General features: G+C 41.7%; 1 protein-coding gene across 1 annotated transcript in view; it reads right to left on the reverse strand.

The window, feature by feature from the left end:
* Positions 1-2,646: 2,646 nt before the first annotated feature.
* Positions 2,647-21,494, reverse strand: part of gfra2a (GDNF family receptor alpha 2a) — a 53,614-nt gene continuing 34,766 nt past the window's right edge. Inside the window, exons 5-9 of the mRNA XM_046871903.1 lie at positions 15,758-15,867; positions 15,083-15,223; positions 10,024-10,139; positions 5,620-5,673; positions 2,647-5,422 (exon numbers count right to left, since the gene is read on the reverse strand). Of these exons, the coding sequence (XP_046727859.1) occupies positions 5,300-5,422; positions 5,620-5,673; positions 10,024-10,139; positions 15,083-15,223; positions 15,758-15,867 (544 nt within the window). The 3' untranslated portion in view covers positions 2,647-5,299. The remainder of the gene's footprint in view (positions 5,423-5,619; positions 5,674-10,023; positions 10,140-15,082; positions 15,224-15,757; positions 15,868-21,494) is intronic.

Below are 21,494 nucleotides of genomic sequence, written 5' to 3' on the forward strand. Positions count from 1 at the left end.
GTGTAGCCAGAGGGTGAAACACACACACACACACACACACACACACACACACACACACACATTTTTATTAGGTGTTTAATATTCACTTATGATAAATTTCTATAATAAAATAAACACATTAATTAAATCTGACTGTTCTCTTAGAGACTGCTCCCTCAGAGACTGCTCCCTCAGAGACTAATCTCTCATAGACTAATCCCTCACAGACTGTTCCCTTACAGACTGATCCCTCAGAGACTTTTTCCTCAGAGACTGATCTCTCAGAGACTGATCCCTCAGAGACTGTCTCTCAGAGACTGATCTCTCATAGACTAATCCCTCACAGACTGTTCCCTTACAGACCGATCCCTCAGAGACTGATCCCTTAACGACTGTTCCCTTATAGACTGATCCCTCACAGACTGATCCCTCAGAGACTGCTGCCTTAGAGACTTTCATAGACTAATCCCCCAGAGACTGATCCCTCAGAGACTGATCCCTCAGAGACTGATCCCTTAACGACTGTTCCCTTATAGACTGATCCCTCACAGACTAATCCCCCAGAGACTGATCCCTCAGAGACTGTTCCCTCACAGACTGATCCATCAGAGACTTTCTCAGAGACTGTTCCCTCAGAGACTGATATCTCAGACTGATCTCTCGCTCAGTTCCGTTCGTACAGAAATAGTATTCTATGATGTTTTAGATCATTTATTTTCTCCAGTAAAACATCTCATTAGGAAGAGCAGAGTTTATATTCATCAGAGAATTAGCGGAACGCTACATTGTTACACAACGCAAACAAGACACCGTTCGAGCGAAACCACAACGGGACAAAAACTAAACGGTGTGTGTTGATTAGTTCACACGCAATTCAGACTTCCATGAGTGTAATTATAGTTTATAGGGAGAGTGTGTATGTGCTGTGATTAGCATGCTGTGTGTGCGAGTGTGTGTGTGTGTGTGTGTGTGTGTGTGTGTGTGTGTGTGTGTGTGTGCATGTGTGTGCGAGTGTGTGTGTGTGTGTGTGTGTGTGCGCATGTGTGTGCGAGTGTGCAAGTGTGTGCGAGTGTGTGTGTACGTGTGTGCGAGTGTGTGTGTGTGTGTGTGTGTGTGTGTGTGTGTGCGCATGTGTGCGAGTGTGCAGTGTGTGTGTACATGTGTGCGAGTGTGTGTGTGTGTGTGTGTGTGTGTGTGTGTGTGTGTGTGTGCGAGTGTGTGCGAGTGTGTGCGAGTGTGTGTGTGTGTGTGTGTGTGTGTGTGTTTGTGTGTGTGGGTGTGTGTGCATGTGTGTGTGTGTGCACGCTCAGCAGTCTGGCTCAAAGGGCAGATGAAGTGCTGATTAAAGCAGCTCCCTGTTCGCTGAAACACACCTCACCTGCACCAGCGTTCATACTTACATCATTAATCACAAAAAACAATTTGGACAAAGAGACAAAAAAGAGCAAGTGGTTTGGACAGAGAGAAGAAGAAAGAAGAAGAGTTTTAATTTTCTGCTCCACACAGGAGTTTTGTTTCTCATTATAAAAAGCTTTTTTTTGTTTCTTAAAATATTTCCAAGTTGGTGGTTTGAGATCTCGTCTGAGGATCTTCATAAAGAAGTGCAGCGTGTCCTCGATTTCACCGACGTCCACTAATGAGGACAAGGAGACGAGGAGGAAAAATTCCTTCTCCAGCTTCTCAAGCCTTCTGCAGAACATCTCCACTTTTTACTCCTCCTCAATAATTCATTAGTGTTTAGAAGAAGATCTGCAGTGTGTGTGTGTGTGTGTGTGTGTGTGTGTGTGTGTGTGTAAAACTAGAGCATCCCGTCCAGCAGAAATGCAGTAAGATAAGCCGTATCACGTTGCGCTTACTCAACACGTTTCATGTTTGTCTTATCTTCCCTCTGTGGGATACACAACATCACCATGTCCTGTGTGTGTGTGTGTGTGTGTGTGTGTGTGTGTGTGTGTGTGTGTGTGTGTGACATTCTAAGCAACCTCTGCTGCAGGTTGTGTAACTGTCATATGAAAGTCACCTTATTTCACTCATATCCTCACCTCGCTGTCCAGACAACTCCGGCTCTGAGGTGCAGCAAGGACTCCTGTGTGTGTGTGTGTGTGTGTGTGTGTGTGTGTGTGTGTGTGTGTGTTACATCCGAGTTGTGATTCCCACAGCAGCAGAAGGAAAAAGAAGTTCCAAAATTCACTGCCGAATCATTAGATACCAAACATTTGTTTACATTTTCAGCCAATCAGAGCGCAGCGTTATAGAGCGCATTTAATGATTTGTAAATAATTAGGATCGCATCAACGAGCGACTCCGTCCTTGGTGATCTGTGATGCACTCGTTTGTCTTTTGATAACTGTTTTTGAAGGACATTGTTTCATTAAAGGTTATTTAAATGATCTGAATAATCATCAGCTTTTGACCAATCAGAATTCGGAACTGTCATTAACTAATGAATAATTATTTAAATTGTTCTTGAATTGCATTATGTAAATTGTAAGATGTTCGGGAAACATTTCTGTGCTTGAGTGAGCGAACGATTACCGAGCGTTACACTTTATTTGAAATTAGTCCCGCCCACTGTGCATGAAAAAGGGAGAAATAAACATATATAGGAGACAAGCTGAAACAAACAAACAAACAAACAGCATCGAAATCAAACAGGAGATAACTCAGTTCAGTTTAATACGCGAGATTTTATTGGTTTTTATTCAGAGAAGACGTTCGATCATCTTTCAGACCTTCTTGAATATGAGGTGGAACATGCTGTCATTCCAATTGAGGTCATGTCAAGGTCATTTCTTTTTCATTTCTTGTTTGGATCATAGTTTTAAGCATGTAAATGAGAAAGAACAAACAAAAACAAACAATCGAACAAAAAGTCACATTTCATTCATGGACAAGTTGATGAGGTTACATGGTCTAAATGAAGAATCTGATTAATATAAAGAAAAAGCAAATGGAAATTTTTTTTTTTTTTTATAATATACTTCCTGTTTTGTAAAGCAAACTTTTTTTATCCCTTTACGTGGAAAAGCTCATCAGCTTAACATCGACTCCACACGTACGGATGCGTTAGACATCGAGATGAACCCTTTTGGTAATCGTTCTGCGTTTTTTTTTTTTTTTTTGAATATTGATATATACACAAACGTTCATTGGTTCGAGTCTGTTATGTTTTTTGTAATCTCGGGTCCTCCGGCGCCTCCCACGTGAACGATGACGGAAAAAAAATAAGGCCACGTAATAAGATTGCACATAACTGGATAAACACAACAAGATTATTTCTTTTTTTTTCTGTAGAAACGTTAAATATGATGTTACACCATGGCGGCTTGCGCAGTTCGTAAAACCACATCGTCGCAAAGTTCCCGCCAGATTTCTTTCAGCGAGCCGCAAAATCTTTCAGATTCACAGCGACGTTCTCGTTAGGTGTTTGTTCAGCAGGCAAAAGTCTGTCTTGCTTTTCTTGTCCTTTTCTGGCCGAGTTGCCGTGACGACAACTTTAATTGTATCCAAGCATTTTCATTTTCCTGTGTTTTTTTTTTTTTTATGAATTCTTCAGGAAATCCAGATGAAACTGGTCCCATCATGCAGTGATCAGTTCTCCTCTCAGCTCCTCTCAGCTCCGTTCCCTTCAGTCTCCCCGGGTGAGAATTATAACATCGACGTTCAGCACAATCATTGTTCTTGACTTGAAGACTTTCCACATTATAATTATGTAGACTTTAAAAGAAGAAAATCAGATTTTAAAAGGTTTAAATTATACACGTGGGCGGCTCCATTAGCATCGCAAGCCCACTTCAAGCCCGAGCGAGTTCTCTGAGCGGTCACTCCTCTCCATTCCTTCACTATTCATCTTTCTTTTCTTTTCCTTCACAAGAATCTGTCAGGAACGAGAGAGCCGTTAGCCGTGCCGCGTTCTCGCCAAGACAGGATACGGATTTATACTTCAAACACTTCACGTGGAAAAAAAGCATTACGATGAAGGTAATTAGTCTCGACTGACAAACAGGAAGTGACAAAGAGAGGAAAAAAGAATCATCAAAGCAAACTGTCTGGAAGAAGGAACAGGAGAAATATGCTAAGAACATTTGGATGTTCCAAAAGTTCAGGGTTTTACTGCTGGATGAAGCTCCAGTTCTCAGTTCTTAGATCATGCTGAAGAAGAGCTGAAGATAGGGATGAGCTTTCTCCAAGATGGTATAGTTCAGCTGTAAGTATCTCCTCAATGTTGCATTCCAGGGAATCTGGGCATCCAGGTCTTCTCAAAAATGGTGGATTTAAAAAAAAGAGCAGCTGAAGAAAAAAGCAATTTGTACAACCTATCCTTTTTAATGAATCCATCCAGTGTTGGAGAGCTCTCCATGTTCTCCACAGAATGGAGATTCTGATTCTGCATTCCAGACAATAATGCAGCCTTTGGCCATCCTCAAAAGACCTTTTCAGGGCCTTGATTTGTTTCTTCTGAATGATTGAATCTGTGTTGGTTCACTCTGGGATGGATATGGACCCAGTTCTGCTGAGGATGCTATGATCCATTGAGGTTAGGTGGGATGAAAAACACTGATGGATGTCTTACTCAAAGACAACACTCTTTAGGGTCATGATAGAACCTTGTGTCCTCAAAATGATGGAATCAAAATCTTGGAATGAATTCATTATTCCTTATTTGGAGGAATTTGCAAGATCTTGATGTAACCCCATTTTTCTTGGTGGTGTTCAGGGTCAGAACAGAGCTCTGTGTTCCTCAGAATGTTGAAATCCAAGTTTAAAGACCACTCAACAATCTGTGGTCCAGGGTGGAGGAGGAGCTTAAGGGCATAATTAAATAATGATGATATTTCTACAGGTATAAAGATCTGGCAGCACCCTGTGCTCCTCAAATGCACTTTCAGGGTGTAGATGGAATGTGTGTGTGTAACATTATGGCTGTGATACAATTCTCAAGGTTCCAAATGGGCAGAAGTTGGAGGCATGTTGGAGGTTTTTCAGAAGAGACTGTACAGTTTTACCAAAATTAAAAGCTAAGGAGACTTTTTTAGAAAGTTCATCCTGCTTGACATTGAGGCAAAGTCATCATTATAAACTTACTTGAACATCTAATGACTGCTTTTCTCCTTCCTTTTGTTCTGCACTGGTCTCAGCTGGAGATGCTCTTCACGATTCTCTCACGCTCTAGTTTCGTTCCGTTTATCTTTTTTTTTTTTTTTGGTAAGAAATAACATTGCAGTATAGAGAGGACACACAGACAAGCGAAGTGATTCTGGATTCTGGTGGAGGGTCCAAGAAAGTCCCTCAGGGTGAGGACTTCAGGTAGAGCTGAAGTTCAGAGGGTGATGTTTTCCAAAGCCAAGATCAGCAGGAGTATCCAGGCCTGGATGCAGAGCTTCAGTCTAGCGCTCCAGTTTGAGGCGCTCCACTCGGGGTTCTCCTCAGGTCTTATTGGCTCCTTCAGGAAAGAGAAAACAGAATGGATCAGTTTATTGAGATATTGTGATGAACAAAAGTCTAAACCCAGAACCAAGTACTGATCTTCACACTGATCTGTGTTTACGTTTAAGATGAAAGCTCCTCGAAACAAAACAACTGTTCATAAGATCAAATACTAAACGCCCCAAATGTTCTCTGATGTAAATGATGAATTACCTCCTCTTCTTCACAGATGAAGCCTTTTGAGTTGCTGCACTTTGGTTCATTTTCCTGAATAATAATGAAGACGAAGAAGAAGAAGAAGAAGAAGAAGAAGAAGAAGAAGAATTTTACATTCTAGATTTGATTTGCAACACAGAGATGACTGGATTCCATTTCGTATCAATTCAGTGTCAGTTGTAAAGTAAACATTGTCCCAAAGCAGCTTTACAGAGAGAAGGAAATTAAAAATATTAATTTCAGCATCAATTAATCATCAATTCCTATAAATTCATCTTTAATGAGCAATAATGAGCCACAGCAGTGAATAAAATACTTCCTGAGATGAACTTTAAGGATGGATTTTGGACTGTAATTAATATCACAATGTTCTCAGGACCACAGTTTCCATGAACAGTTCTGTATTTAAGCACCATCACTGAACCAGAACAACGATGGAGCTGTAATGGAAGAACCTCATGAATCTTTATGTTCTTCATGTGTTCTACAGCAACCTCATGGATCTTTAGGTTCTTCTTGTGGAACCATCCTCAGCTGTACTTAGTTTTTTTCCACTAAATTTGTTAATTGTATTCAGTTGTTACTAAAGTGAACTCAGCAGATTAGTAACACTATTGTGACTAGCTGGTTCCCTACGCTAGCTAATCACACACTCCATGCAAAGGCTAATGTCTCACTCTCACAGCGTCTGATGCATCAGTCGGTCTTCTCAGATAATGGAATATAATTTTCATGTTTGTTCCTCTGGCAGTGAAGAAAAGAGACACTCCTTTTTACCTTCTCCAAAATTTTTTTTTCAATCAGACATGTCTTACTTACTGGTGTTTTTGTTTTTTGTAGTTTTTTCCCAGACGCCGCTGTTGTACATCAGCTGTGAGTCACGCTGACATTTGCAATAAGACCACTGAGGCTTAGCGGAGATCATCGTCTCTACACACCTAAAATAGAGCATATGCTGCGCGAGCGCCGCGTTTCAACGCAGCTAATTAGCTCTTTCTCTGCTTGCTTTGAAAAAATCCTCACACCTGAGCAAATTCAACAAAAAACCTGAGAGGAAAAAAGTACAAAGTGGCGTCCACGCGTCCGACAGGAACACGTCTCGTTAGCGTTAAAACAAACACAAACAAAGAAATTCTGCTTGATTTGTTGCTCTCCTGCTAACAAGCTTAGGAACAGCTTTTATCTGAATCTCCATTTTATGACATCACTGTGATTTTACTCTGTGTAGCATAAACTAAAACAAAAAACATGCATGTCTGCTAGTCTGCTAGTCAACTCGAACAATTACAACTAATGTTAATGATTTCATTTCTTACAAGAAACAATAAATCTATCTATCTGTCTGTCTATCTATCTGTCTGTCTGTCTGTCTGTCTGTCTGTCTGTCTGTCTGTCTTTCTTACCTTCTTTATTTCTTTTTCCCTGGTTTTATCAAGCCATTATTAAAGATGTGATGAACTTTGACCTCTTTGGTCTTTTAAGCTTTCTTTGCTAACTCATGTAGCATCACATAACTGTGCTGTAGATTAGCTAGTCTAGCTAGCAGTACTGGCTAACAATTTTATTTCCATTGGTTTATGTTTATTTCAGTCGGTTTGAACACAATTTGTAAATCTGAAGTTATCAAATGATTAACTGTATGTTTCCCAATTGGCTGATGAGATTAAGGAAGCTCCGCCCTCTTATATTTAGGATGTACTTACTATCATCATTTAGTAACAGTTTCAGATTGAAATTTATGCTAATGTGTTATTGCTAACTCTCTAAATCATTCTCTGTGAAGGTCGGTGAAAAGTCTTCGTCTGGATGTTAAGTGGATTTTTTTCTGTAATGCCGAAATCCTCCATCCATCCGTCATCTGCTGTCTCTCCACTTATCTTCAGCTTTTTAAATGTAAAATGGGGGGAGCCATTAGAGCCACGAATCCCCGCTAACGTGAACGCTTTTTGTAAGAGCTGATAAAACACGTGACATCGGACAGGAAGTGACATCGCGTCAGATACCAGTTTTTATGATGGTATGTAATGATGAGCTTGAGGGAACGTAATGAGCCCCAGCATTCACACGTCACAGGAATAACGTGAACCGTATTCTCACAGCATGACGTGTCGATTGTAAATATTTTTTGTAGATTAGATCGACGGCTCGGACGCCCGCTGATTAAATGCTAATGAACTCGACGTGATGAAGCGTGTTACATCTGCACTAATTCCATCGTTGGCGTTTAGCATTGTCTCACATTGTCTCACATTGTTTTCCTTTCCCCAAACACACATTAGCACGTGCGGAAGCCTGTTCAATTCTTCACACTCTTCACACTAAAAGTGCTGATGGAGTGTGAGCACCTGGACCGCCAGGATTTCAGCTGGCGTTAGCGGAGAACGTTCAGTGCTTACTTCAGTGCGAGGAGTGTGTTCCATGATCATGCAAGATGTTCCACAGTGTCTTAGGAGCGTTAGGATTCTGTATTATTTAATGTAAGACAGGATGAATGTGCTTGACTGATTTACAGACTTTGAAATGGTGTGAAGGAAAACACACCTAAAAAACAAACTCACTAACTGTGTTTAACGCTACGACTTGCTATCAAAAGTTCTGAGATTCGCTCTGTTTACAAGAAGGACTTTATTTATCTACACTTTCATACTATTATCGTTAAAACAGCGCCCCCATTGTTCTTCTGGAACGTGTACTGTGGTTCTCTGACGATCATCTTGCACGAGTTGCCGGACGGTTTTGACATTTTCAGGGGTTGAGCTCCTCGAAGGTCTTCCTGATCTTGTCGTTTGCCGAGATTCACACAGAATTTCACGTTTGCTCCCGGTGATGAAAACGCAGACGTGGGAACGCACGTAGGTCAGAACTGCACTATCTAATTGCTTTACTGAGAGTATAATAAATAAAGTGGAACAGAACTCTTTAACACTGAAGTTCTGGAACAGAAGGCAAACAGCAGTGAAGTTTGTGTGCTTTAAAAGGCACGATGGTGATGTTATGTTTAGGAATATTAGGAATTTAAGTTCTCGTAGTGATGCAACAGCATTATAACGATGTACTTCCAGGCTGTGAAGTGAGCAGGATGTCAGGAGGAACGTCTGAAGGAAACATCACTTCGAGATTTCTGTCAGAGGGAGAGAAGATGAGAGCCAGGAGCATGATCAAGTTTTTTTTTGGGGTGTCTGTCTCTCTCTCTCTCTCTCTCTCTCTCTCTCTCTCTCTCTCTCTCCCTCTCTCTCTCGCTCTCTCTCTCTCCCTCTCTCCCTCTCTTTTGAAAATCCCGAGCAGGACTGGGAGAGAGTTATGGAGACTGTGAGTTGAGTCGAATCCTCGATGCGCGACTGACAGGCTTTTGAAATGCGGCAGGAAATGTAAAAAATGTCTGCGCTCGGCTCCCTCCAGGCGATCTCTAATTATAAACTTCCTGCATGAATGCGTCTTCTGTCCTGCATTCGCTAATTACCATATCTGCCATAAATTGTGGGCCAGACACACAACCGCCGAGTCAATACTGGCATCTATCGTGCCGTCCCCCTGAGGGTTGGCGAGAGGACACATTTTTCAGCAGTTTCCTGTTTGTATTGTTCTCCTCTGCACTCGTTCTTTAACTCGTTTCTCTTTCAGACGTTAATTAGAGGCCCATCACCGCTTCAGGAGGGCTGTTTACCGACAGCCAAAGCAAACACACACTGGAGAAAAGAAGCCAGTGTTTTGTGTTTGTCTGGGCAAAATGCAGAAACAATGGACAAAATGTCAACTCATTTATTATCTGCTCGGGTCTGATTTGCATTCACGGCGTGATTAGTCCTCGAATCGGACACGCCGCGCTGATCGAATGCGTCGCCAGGGAAACACTGTGTGTAAATATGTTTTCCCGTTTTTAATAGGATGGCGTGTTTGTGTAACGTCGCTAGGAAGCGTGCGTGTCGTGCTCGTACACCGGATTCAATGATTACTATCGCTATTAAAATCATTACTTTAAAAGCGAACGAGCATTATTTTATAGGACGCGCGGTTACGCAGTTAGCATGGATTTTTCTCCACAATCTATTGCACTTGGTCTACAATCCATACTTTAAAGAGTAACAAGTATTTATTTCAATCTCCTGTTCCTGTTAAAGCAATCTCCCCCAGCTAATTTATTTATTCCATTGTTCCTGGCAACAGCTGGCAGGTTTCCACCATCATACTCATTTTCTCCCAGTTACCAGCTGGAACAAAAGGCTTCAAACATAATTGGATGCTGAAGGAGATGTTTCTCCTTCTTTATTTGCATTCATGGCCTTTTGAATTACATGAGAAATTAATCTATAAGTAAATTAGCAGAAGATGCTGCTGTTTAAGATAAACCAGGATTAGATCTATGTTTATGATTAGGGTTCATCTAAACAGTGGAACACTCACCTCGTATTCGGGTTTGGTGATGTTGGGGTAGGCAGTAGGGTTAGTGCGAGGAACATCAGAGTTTGTTGATGCTGTTGTCTTTGGAATGTCCGTCCCGAACGCCTGAATAGCATTACCTGTGGAAAGATGCAAAGGTGCATCCTGGATTAGGATTATTTTTATGAATTGAAGGACATGTCCAAGGATTTCAGATAAAGCAGTAATCCTACCGCCAAACGAGTGGCTAATACTGATACTCATCCCGTTTTAAATATACTGTGCTGTATTGCTTTTCTTCTCCGCCATGCTAGCAATGTCCACATACACTGAGGAAAATAAGTATTTGAACACGCTGCTATTTTGCAAGTTCTCCCACTTGGAAATCATGGAGGGGTCTGAAATTGTCATCGTAGGTGCATGTCCACTGTGAGAGACATAATCTAAAAAAAAAAAATCCAGAAATCACAATATATGATTTTTAAACTATTTATTTATTATTATTATTATTATTATTATTTATTATTATTATTATTATTTACCTGTCCACCCCATACAATCAGTAAGAATCCAACTACTAACATGGCCAAGACCAAAGAGCTGTCCAAAGACACTAGAGACAAAATTGTACACCTCCACAAGGCTGGAAAGGGCTACGGGGAAATTGCCAAGCAGCTTGGTGAAAAAAAGATCCACTGTTGGAGCAATCATTAGAAAATGGAAGAAGCTAAACATTACTGTCAATCTCCCTCGGACTGGGGCTCCATGCAAGATCTCACCTCGTGGGGTCTCAATGATCCTAAGGAAGGTGAGAAATCAGCCCAGAACTAAACGGGAGGAGCTGGTCAACGACCTGAAAAGAGCTGGGACCACCGTTTCCAAGGTTACTGTTGGTAATACACTAAGACGTCATGGTTTGAAATCATGCATGGCACGGAAGGTTCCCCTGCTTAAACCAGCACATGTCCAGGCACGTCTTAAGTTTGCCAATGACCATTTGGATGATCGAGAGGAGTCATTGGAGAAAGTCATGTGGTCAGATGAGACCAAAATAGAACTTTTGGGTCATAATACCACTAAACGTGTTTGGAGGAAGAAGAATGATGAGTACCATCCCAAGAACACCATCCCTACTGTGAAGCATGGGGTGGTAGCATCATCTTTGGGGTGTTTTATGCACATGGGACAGGGCGACTGCACTGTATTAAGGAGAGGATGACCGGGGCCATGTATTGCGAGATTTTGGGAAACAACCTCCTTCCCTCAGTTAGAGCATTGAAGATGGGTCGAGGCTGGGTCTTCCAACATGACAATGACCCGAAGCACACAGCCAGGATAACCAAGGAGTGGCTCTGTAAGAAGCATATCAAGGTTCTGGCGTGGCCTAGCCAGTCTCCAGACCTAAACCCAATAGAGAATCTTTGGAGGGAGCTCAAACTCTGTGTTTCTCAGCGACAGGCCAGAAACCTGACTGATCTAGAGAAGATCTGTGTGGAGGTGGGCCAAAATCCCTCCTGCAGTGTGTGCAAACCTGGTGAAAAACTACAGGAAACGTTTGACCTCTGTAATTGCAAACAAATGCAATATTTGGTACAAAACTGTACCAAATATTAACATTGACTTTCTCAGGTGTTCAAATACTTATTTGCAGCTGTATCATACAAATAAATAGTTTAAAAATCATACATTGTGATTTCTGGATTTTTTTTTTTTAGATTATGTCTCTCACAGTGGACATGCACCTACGATGACAATTTCAGACCCCTCCATGATTTCTAAGTGGGAGAACTTGAAAAATAGCAGGGTGTTTATTTTCCCCACTGTAGCTACGTGATGCAACGTCCATGTGTGTTTATTATTCCTGTGTTGTTTTAGAGGCTGGCTGCCATGCTGAGGTCAGAGCAGAACATCGATGGCATAGTCACAAACAAGGGTTAAGAGTCACGATACACAAGTGATTCAGTTTGATTTACATTTTGGTAAATGATATTAATGTATGACCTTCTTAAATATATTTACCTTTTTATCTTGTGAAGGAATTATTAATATTTATTTGGCTCCTTAGAGTCAAAGAAGGAATATCTATAAGACCCTATTCCTGAAACTCTGCTCACTCAGGCGTCTAACAGTGGCGGCTCGGCCGTGCCGGGGGCTGAACCCCCAACCTTATGACCAGTAACCCAGGGCCATTACCGCTGAGCCACTAGGGCTCTAATGTCAGACTCTCACTTCTCTGGTATTTCTCAACAAATTCATTCTCTTTCTTTGATTTTCCGATGATTCTAGTCTCCCAAAACCCTCCTTTTTGAGCATCCATTGTTCCTTAATTCCCTACTCTGGCTTATTCAATTCCACCCCCTGATAGACAAAACGATGTGTTTCTCAGCATGTCTGAGCTTATTCATCAAATCTACATAATGGCAGGAAATTCCCGAACCCGAATCCCTCTGTGTGGTTTCTTACTGACAGTGAAGACTTTCATAGACACCAAACACAGTCTTTACTGTCATACATAAAAGTACAATCGAGGTGAATCTCTGCCTCAGTATATCATAACTTTCTAGGAAGCCAAGGTCAAAGATGATTCATTACCCCTGGAGCACATGTGGAGCAAAGTGCCCTGGTCAGGGGGTCCAACAGCGTATCAGACGATTACGTATGAGCCATGCCTTACTCAGATCTGATCAATAAACCTGGTTTCTTTAATACAGTAGAGTGAAATTCTTTGCTTCACAAACCCCAAGTCTGTTAGAAACTCAAGGTCAGAGTTCAGAGTCATAACCTCCATGATCTGGTCTATAGATCTGGTTTCTTTCATAGACAGACAGACTTTATTGTTACATTTTCATGTACAGTAGTGCAGCTTGTTAGGAAGTCAGGGTCAGGGCAGAGGGCAGCGTGATGGGGTGCCCCCGGAGCAGGATAAAGGTTAAGAGCCTTGTTCAAGATACAGAGTGGATCTCTGGCAGAACTCTGGGATTCAAACTAGGAACAATTGCTTTGAATCTCAATTTCTCAAGACAAGCCCCTGCTCTACTGTGGACCCTCAGTATCTATAAGAGGTTTGTTGAGCGTTACAAATCACCCTTTATAGACAGGATCTTAGACTCACACATGCCGTCCATCTGCTATAGATCTGTTTTCTTTTATAGACAGCTCTATTATCACATTTATAAATGGAGTAGAGAAAAGTCTTTCTTTGCATGCTAATGGCAGGTTCGTGGAGGAACTATAATTTATAATTACAACCTTCAGCTGTGATTGTTCGCTGTGCTTTAATTATGGATTTACATGTATTTAATGGAAGACCAGAATATGATGGAATGCAGAGCGGGTTTTGCTCAAATGCAGTGGATGAGAGGTGGACCGATACGCACTTCTCTCTGGCCAATACCGCTGCTGATATTCAGAAATCAGAGCAGCCGATTATGATACCGATATTTTTTAGCTGATGCGTTTGGGCGATTCCCACCTTCATCTCATTCAATCTAACAGTTAATTAAGGAGAAGTGATACGGAAAATTACTTCAATGAAACATGTTTTGATTATTATTTTGGTTAAAGGCTCACTAACAAAACAGTTCCAAAAGTTGCATCATATTTAACTAATGATTAAGAACGAAGAATGATGGCTGTAGGACCACCATGACGTCTGGTGGTTTTTGAGCATCGCTCAGCTTTACTTTCTCGGTGTGTTCATTGAAGCAAACAATTACGGAGTAAAGAGAGAACGCACAGACACTTTGTATTCTTGCTCTCATCTTTGCAACAGACGTGATTAAAAAGAGCTTTAGGACTCTGTTGATTGCGGCAGGTGTAAACACTACAGTTTTAGCTCTTCCGCTTTCCCTGTTTGGATGAAGAATACAGACTACTGCCACCTGCTGGTATGGAAGAGTTCTGTTCTCTCACGCAAGTGCAGAATGTACATGCACGGTTTAGTGTGTCAGATGCACCAGTCTAATAATCGGTCGATGCTGATTAATAAAAAAAATGCCTAAAATTGGCCCGATTAATCGTTAGACCTTTACAATGGATCATTGTAAGTTGTAAGATTTTGATAAACAGAACAGCTTTTTGAACCAATAAAGCACCGAGTTCATCCATTTTACTACAGAATTTGTTATGCTTCCGAACACAACGGCCGCTAACAGAGCAGCACTGCCTGAAGCAGTTGGGGTTTTAAGGCACAGTGGTGGTCTTGTTCATCCTCAAGAGTCCACAAACTATCACTTTTAGTATATTGATGTTTGAAGGAAACCCACATGATCAGTGCTCGATTTTCATTTCCAAAAAGTTACATTCTTCTGATCTTGATTAGACTTATTATTAGGATATCATTATTTTGTCCAGATGTTGTTCCTGGAAATGGTTTATGGATCTGCCTGTCCCACAGTGTTTGACCCCTGAAATGAACATCAGCTCAAATTTCTCCTAACTGACACGCTCTGAGTACACACTCATGTCCTGAGCTTTGATTCTAAACCGCCGTGATCCATTACGCCTTCATGCACTTACAGCAGCAGAGTCCATCAGGAATATTCGACTGTCAGACGAGGAACGAAGCAGAACAAATCCAGAACATAATTATCCCCTGTGTGGCTCCAACAACAGCTTCACTGGTCAGTCGATGAAGCCATGAGGGACATGTAACACTTTAAGCTCTTTGAAAAGCCCCTACAGGTGTTAAATAAACCAAATGTGTTCTTCACAGGTCTGAGGGTTTTACCAACCAAAAGAGGGTTCTGTATTTTTGGAATGACCCATTAAATGTTCGCCTCACTGACATACACACACATATATATTTCTTTTTCTCTGTGGTTTGGTCTCCCATCCACATGTGGGTCACAGAAACTTTTTGCTCGTTCTTTCGCTAGTTTAAACTGTTACCTCTTTTTACATTAGCAGTAAAAGCAGGCTTGAAATGCTTTAACATGATCTGCATCACTTCCTGTTTTGATCCATTTTCACCTCTAAACTGTGTTAGACGAAGTCTGGTTTCTGGCTTGGCAGCAGACTGATTAAATGAGGAACTGAGATTCCAGGTTCTGGAATAAAGCAGTACAGTTGTTGTGGTACTTACGCAGGCAGGTGTTCTCTCTAAAGTCCCTCAGGAACATCTCACACTCTTCCTCCTGGTTTCCACTGTTCCTGCAGCTACACCACGGCGAGATGGAGAAGTCTGAGTGATTCGCGTCCTCATAGTTAGGAGTCATGTCCGTCCCTTTGAGAGGAGCAGAAGCAAATAAAGACATCAATGAGACGAGGCAATATCTGTCTCCCTGTCTCTCCTACTGTCTCACTGTCTGTCTCTCCTACTGTCCACTGTCTATCTGTCTGTCTCCCCTACTGTCTCACTATCTGTCTCTCCTACTGTCTCACTGTCTATCTGTCTGTCTCCCTGTCTCTCCTAATGTCTCACTGTCTGTCTCTCCTACTGTCTCACTGTCTATCTCTCCTACTGTCCACTGTCTATCTGTCTGTCTCCCTGTCTCTCCTACTGTCTCACTGTCTGTCTCTCCTACTGTCCACTGTCTATCTGTCTGTCTCCCCTACTGTCTCACTATCTGTCTCTCCTACTGTCTCACTGTCTACCTGTCTGTCTCTCCTACTGTCTCACTGTCTGTCTCTCCTACTGTCTTACTGTCTCACTGTCTGTCTTACTGTCCTCTTTATTGTCTTATTGTCTCATTGGCTGCTTTACTGTCTCACTGTATTTCTTATTGTCTCACAGTGTGTGTGTATGTGTGTGTCTCACCGATGAGGCCGGTGTAGGCGGTGAGACAGGCCTGGTAGTCGTCGTTTGGACAGGTGCTGATGGAGTCTTCAGTCATCTGACAGTGTGTATGAAAATCTGCCAGTCTGGACCTAAAAAATAAACACACCCAGGAATGTTTTACAGTTTATAGATTAAGAAAGGTGTGTGTGTGTGTGTGTGTGTGTGTGTGTGTGTGTTATTGTGAAACTAGATTAATAAAACCCTGAGGAAGAGATGAGTGATTTGATGACAGAACTGACATACTGAATCAGGTGGTATGAATTGGTGCAGTGTTACACACATGACGCAGAGCATTACAACATGTTACTTTAAGATTTTTGTATGATCATAAAATTCAGAACGATTTAGTAAACAATGCAAAGTGATTTACAGACGCATGCAGAAAGTAAATAACTCATGTATAGTTATTTCCTGTCATTGGTTCCCATTCGTTTGCATTAAAGGCTCAGAAATTGCATTTAATTACGACCTAAAATAGTTAAAAACCTGTTCAGGCCACGCCCACAATAGTGAACAGTGATGTGGAGAGTCTCTCAGGGTGATTGTTAGATACTGCAGAGTGAATTTCACCAGCGAAACATTTATAAAGACGAAAAGGGGTAATGAAAGTCTCCTTCTCGCTCTCCGGTGATTTGTTTTGGAGAAATGTCAAACAGTGCAGTGCAGTTATTACTAACAGTCGCCAATTTTCTGTCTCTCTGCTAAAACGGAGGTTAAACTTTTCCTTTTCTGCCCACACACACACACACACACACACACACACACACACACACAGTTACAGATGTAATCCATCATCAGGAAGTCGCCTGCGTTTCTTCTGTCCATGTTTTTCCCAAATTTCAGCGTGCGGTTATTGGGTGAAACGTCTCAGATGATCAGGTTTCATAACAACTCGTTGTGAGCTCCAACTTAAACATGGTGTCGGTTTACGTCAGGGAAATTTCCTCCCCCACCTTCAGGGATGTTTTATAAAAGAGAAAATGCTGCTGTCAGCATTAATCTGGTCTCAGGCTTCCTCACAGGGCCAAGTGTTTCTCTCAGTTTCTCTCCTCATTTCTTATTCGCTGATAAAACGGAAAAAACAACAACAAACAGTGAACAGGTGAGAAGAGTGAATATGTGAGTGTACAGGTACTGTAAGTGAACGGATGAGTGAAAGTGTGGGGAAAAGGGGTGAGTGAACGGATGAGTGAATGGCTTTCTTAACACTTATCTCATTCTGAGAAATTATTTATAACAAAATCGAATAAATGCACAAAACCAGCATCAGGATCTTATGCTGAATGATATGCAAATGAGGCACTTCTGACATCACAATTGTCTTTGTGTTTCCTTTTAAATATTTAGATCTATCTATCTATCTATCTATCTATCTATCTATCTATCTATCTATCTATCTATCTATCTATCTATCTATCTATCTATGGGTTAAATAATAGTTTTTTTTACAACCTTACATTTTTATGTCACAAGTACTTAATTTGCATATCACTGAATATTCCAAGAGCTTTCTTTTCTATTAGAACTTAAATGAATATAAACGTCTCTCTTTAACTGTAAGTGTGAAGCGGTTTGTCTTTATTTCTCTCACAGTCTGTGGTGTTTATTCGTGAGATTTCAGCGTCTCTGAACTGCACATCAGACGAAACCTCAGGCAGATCTGCACAACTCCATGGCTGAGTTTCAGACAGAGAGTCGCAATCAGAGCACTTTCTCTTCCACAGAGCGAGGGATCAAGATGAGATCTCAGAAGTGCTTTGACGTGGCTCGGTCCGAGACGTTTCCCGACCGCAGCTGTTCCTCACCGATATTTTCCACCAAAAAAAGCTGGTGTAATTATACGAGTGTGATGTTTAACCCTTCAGTGTGTGTGAGACCCCGAGTGTGTAACTGTTTATCTGTGGCCGTTACATTTTATGTTCTGTGTAACAAATTACCTCTTGTTTTAATTTGCGTTAAGAAAGCGATAAACAACACACACAAACACACACACGCACACGCACACACACACACACACGCACACACACACACACACACACACACACACACTGCATTGATTGTGTGTCGGATTTGTTTCTCTGTTTAACAGATCAGCCTCTGGCTGTTCAACTGCCTGTGACCAGTGTGTGTGTGTGTGTGTGTGTGTGTGTGTGTGTGTGTGTGTGTGTAATCTCAGACTTTAACAACCTTCAACTAACACCAGTGATGAAGTTTCCCATTAATTAACTCATTAATCAACACCTGATTCTAACATCCTACACTGTACACAGAACTCCTCTCCATCTCTCTCTCCATCTCTCTCTCTCTCCATCTCTCTCTCCATCTCTCTCTCTCTCCATCTCTCTCTCCTTCTCTTTCTCTCCATCTCTCTCTCGATCTCTCTCTCCATCTCTCTCCTTCTCTCTCTCTCACCATCTCTCTTCCATCTCTCTCTCTCCATCTCTCTCTCCATCTCTCTCTCACCATCTCTCTCTTTCCATCTCTCTCTCCATCTCTCTCCATCTCTCTCAATTTCTCCCTCTCTCTCTCCATCTCTCTCTCTCATCTCTCTCTCTCTCTATCCATCTCTCTCTCTCTCTCTCTCTCTCTCTCTCCATTTCTCTCTATATCTCTCTCTCTCTCTCTCAATCTCTCTCTCTCTCTCTCTCTCTCTCTCCATCTCCAACTCTCTCTCTCCATCTCTCTCTCTAAACTCTCTCTTTCTCTCTCCTCTCTCTCTCTCTCTCTCTCGCTCTCTCTCTTTCCATCTCTCTCTCTCTCTCTCTCTCTCTGCATCTCTATCCATCTCTCTCTCTATTTCTCTCCATCTCTCTCTCTCTCTCTCTCTCTCTCTCTCTCTCTCTCTCTCTCTCTCCATCTCCAACTCTCCAACTCTCTCTCCATCTCTCTCCATCTTTCTCTCTAAACTCTCTCCATCTCTCTCTCTTTCTCTCTCCTCTCTCTCCATCTCTCTTTCTCTCTCTCTCTCTCTCTCTCTCTCTCTCTCTCTCTCTCTCTCTCTCTCTCTGTCATTGTAAGTGCTTCTTGTCCTCTGTATCTTTATTGAAGTCTGCTGTTTTATTGCCAGAACAGGAGCGAATGAAAATGTTCACGTTAGAGGTCTAGAAAGACAGAGAGATAAAAAGAATGAGAGAGGGATAGAGGGAAAGAGAAGAATAAAGTGTGAGAGAAGTGTATATAGAGTAACTGCTGTAATTTAGTGTGGAGATGAAGAAAAGCTCGACGGCGAGTGTTTGGGATGAAAGTTCTGATTGTCAGAGAATAAAGTGCATTGCTTTTTCTCTCAGCAGAGACTCTGCCATTATACCTGAGCGGACCACTCGCTGCTCAAATTACAGCCTGCCTGCCCCCTGCTGCCTCCTCGGCCTTCAGACCAAAGCACGCTTCAGAAAAAAGCGGAAAAAAGTAAAGAAAGAAACAGTTTAAAAGACTATGATTTGGCCGAGCCGAGCAGGTCTGGAGTGCGGAACTCCTTTTCTCTCCAGACTTTACGGGAAATTAAAGGCTCTCTGTTACACATTTTTCAATAATGCACACTTACACCAGGACTTTCCAGAACTTTCTGTACAAACGTTCCAGATACAGACGTTCCTTCCGATCCCTCAAGCCTCCGTGTTTTTGGCTTCTTATCTTTTTCCTACTGACTTTCGCTCGTATAAATCCAAACTCAAGCACAACATGTCAGAAAAACATCTCCACTTTCTGTTTGGTGACTTCGTCGTTGAATTTGTTTGTGTTTAACAAATGAATCGTCTCGGAAAGTCGCTCAGGAAAGTCTGTAGAAAGTCTGTAGAAAGTTCAGGATGGTAAAAACAGCATTTGTATGGAAATGTAGCACAATGAGAGAGGAGAGTCATCTCTGTTGTTTGGTCAGTTGGTGGCGCTAGAGCTCCTGCATGGTGTACACTGATATCTCTGTGCTGTAGATAAAGACCGTACAGTATAAAAGGTATAAAAATGATACTGTGTCTCAGGCTAAGCTCATTATGAACTCAGTGACATTCAGTGACTCGACGACTCAGTGATTCAGGGGTTTACACTGCTCCCCCAGAACTCACGTTCTAAGACCCCTGATAGTTCAGAAGATCTGTGAAGTTTGAAAGCCCTTAGTGAATTTATCTAGACATTTTCACTTTAATACAATAATGTGTTATAAAGGAAGTACATTTCGAGCCGGGAATTATCGGGGTGGACTGAATAGCGAATCAGCAAATCAGTGACTCACCAACGTAATGATTCAGTGAGTCTGCAAATCAGTGACTAAGTGGCTCACTGATTCAGGGACAGTGAGGATGTGACTCAGTAGTGTAGTAATGGTTCGACTCAGTGATGTAGTGACTTACTGAGGTATTGACTCAATGATGTAGTGACTCAGTGATGTAGTGACTCAGTGATGTATTGACTCAATGATGTAGTGACTCAGTGTTGTATTGACTTAATCATGTGATGGCTCAGTGATGTAGTGACTCAGTGATGTAAAGACTCAGTAATGTAGTGACTTAGTGATGTAGTGACTCAGTGATGTAGTGACTCAGTGATGTGATGACTCAGTGACTCTGCGATGTAGTGACTCAGTGATGTAGTGACTCAGTGATGTGATGACTCAGTGACTCTGCGATGTAGTGACTCAGTGATGTAGTGACTCATTGATGATGAACTGTAGCTACCGTTAGCTGTGGTGCTTCTTCTTAACATAAATTAAACCCCTTAATCCTTTCTCTATTAAAGCCCCCCCCTTCCCCCCCACCCACCACCCCGATTAATGTTGCCCATTATGGCATGTGTAAGTAAATCCCTTCTGTACGGGTTTAACCAGCCAGTGCTTTGGGTCGCATCCCACTCTCATCCTGATGCCTGCTGAGAAATTTCTGGAAGGTTATCAGATCCATGCTGGTACAGAGACACGGTGACCTGGAGATGAGCTCAGAGCTGGAACTGCTTCAGTCTGGACTTTACACACACACACACACACACACACACACACACACACACACACACACACACACACACACACACACAACCTCATCCAGCTCTGCTGAGAGGAACTCAACTTTAACGAGGAGCATGTGAATATAAACCTGCACTGCTGTTATACAGAGTTAATCAACACTTTCTGACCAATCAGGATCCAGAATTCTGACCAACAGCTTTTCTAGTGCAGGAAAAGTGACGCAGTGAGACACAGAGTCTCAGTGACGTCATTATTTGGACGTGTCGAGAGTTTGTGCTTGTTTGTCCTTCAGTACAGCACAGAGAGAGAGAGAGAGAGAGAGAGAGAGAGAGAGAGAGATAGAGATAGAGAGTGTGAGAGAGAGATTTCTGTTCTTCTTTTTTTCTTTATTCTGGAGAATGAGACGAATCCATCAATAGTTAATTGGAAGGGCTGTGTGTGAACATATGGTGTGGCCCCAGGCGTTGTGTGTGTGTGTGTGTGTGTGTGTGTGTATAGTGTGTGTGTGTGTGTGTGTGTGTGTCAGAACCAACTCAGAAAATGTTCAGAAAGAAGTGTGTGTGAGTCTGAACTTGTTGATGCTGCTGTTTAAACACGCAAACAAATCAAACAGAAATACAAAGAATTAAACAATAAAAAGAAAAGATAATTAAACGAATGGAAAAGTGTAGAACTAATACAAAATTTTGAAAAAAAACCTTTATTTCTTATTACATTAATTATTATTATTATTATTATTACTATTTTTACTATATTCTAATAAAT

This window comes from Silurus meridionalis, chromosome 17, assembly GCF_014805685.1.
Source record: "Silurus meridionalis isolate SWU-2019-XX chromosome 17, ASM1480568v1, whole genome shotgun sequence".
Taxonomy (NCBI): Eukaryota; Metazoa; Chordata; class Actinopteri; order Siluriformes; family Siluridae; genus Silurus; species Silurus meridionalis.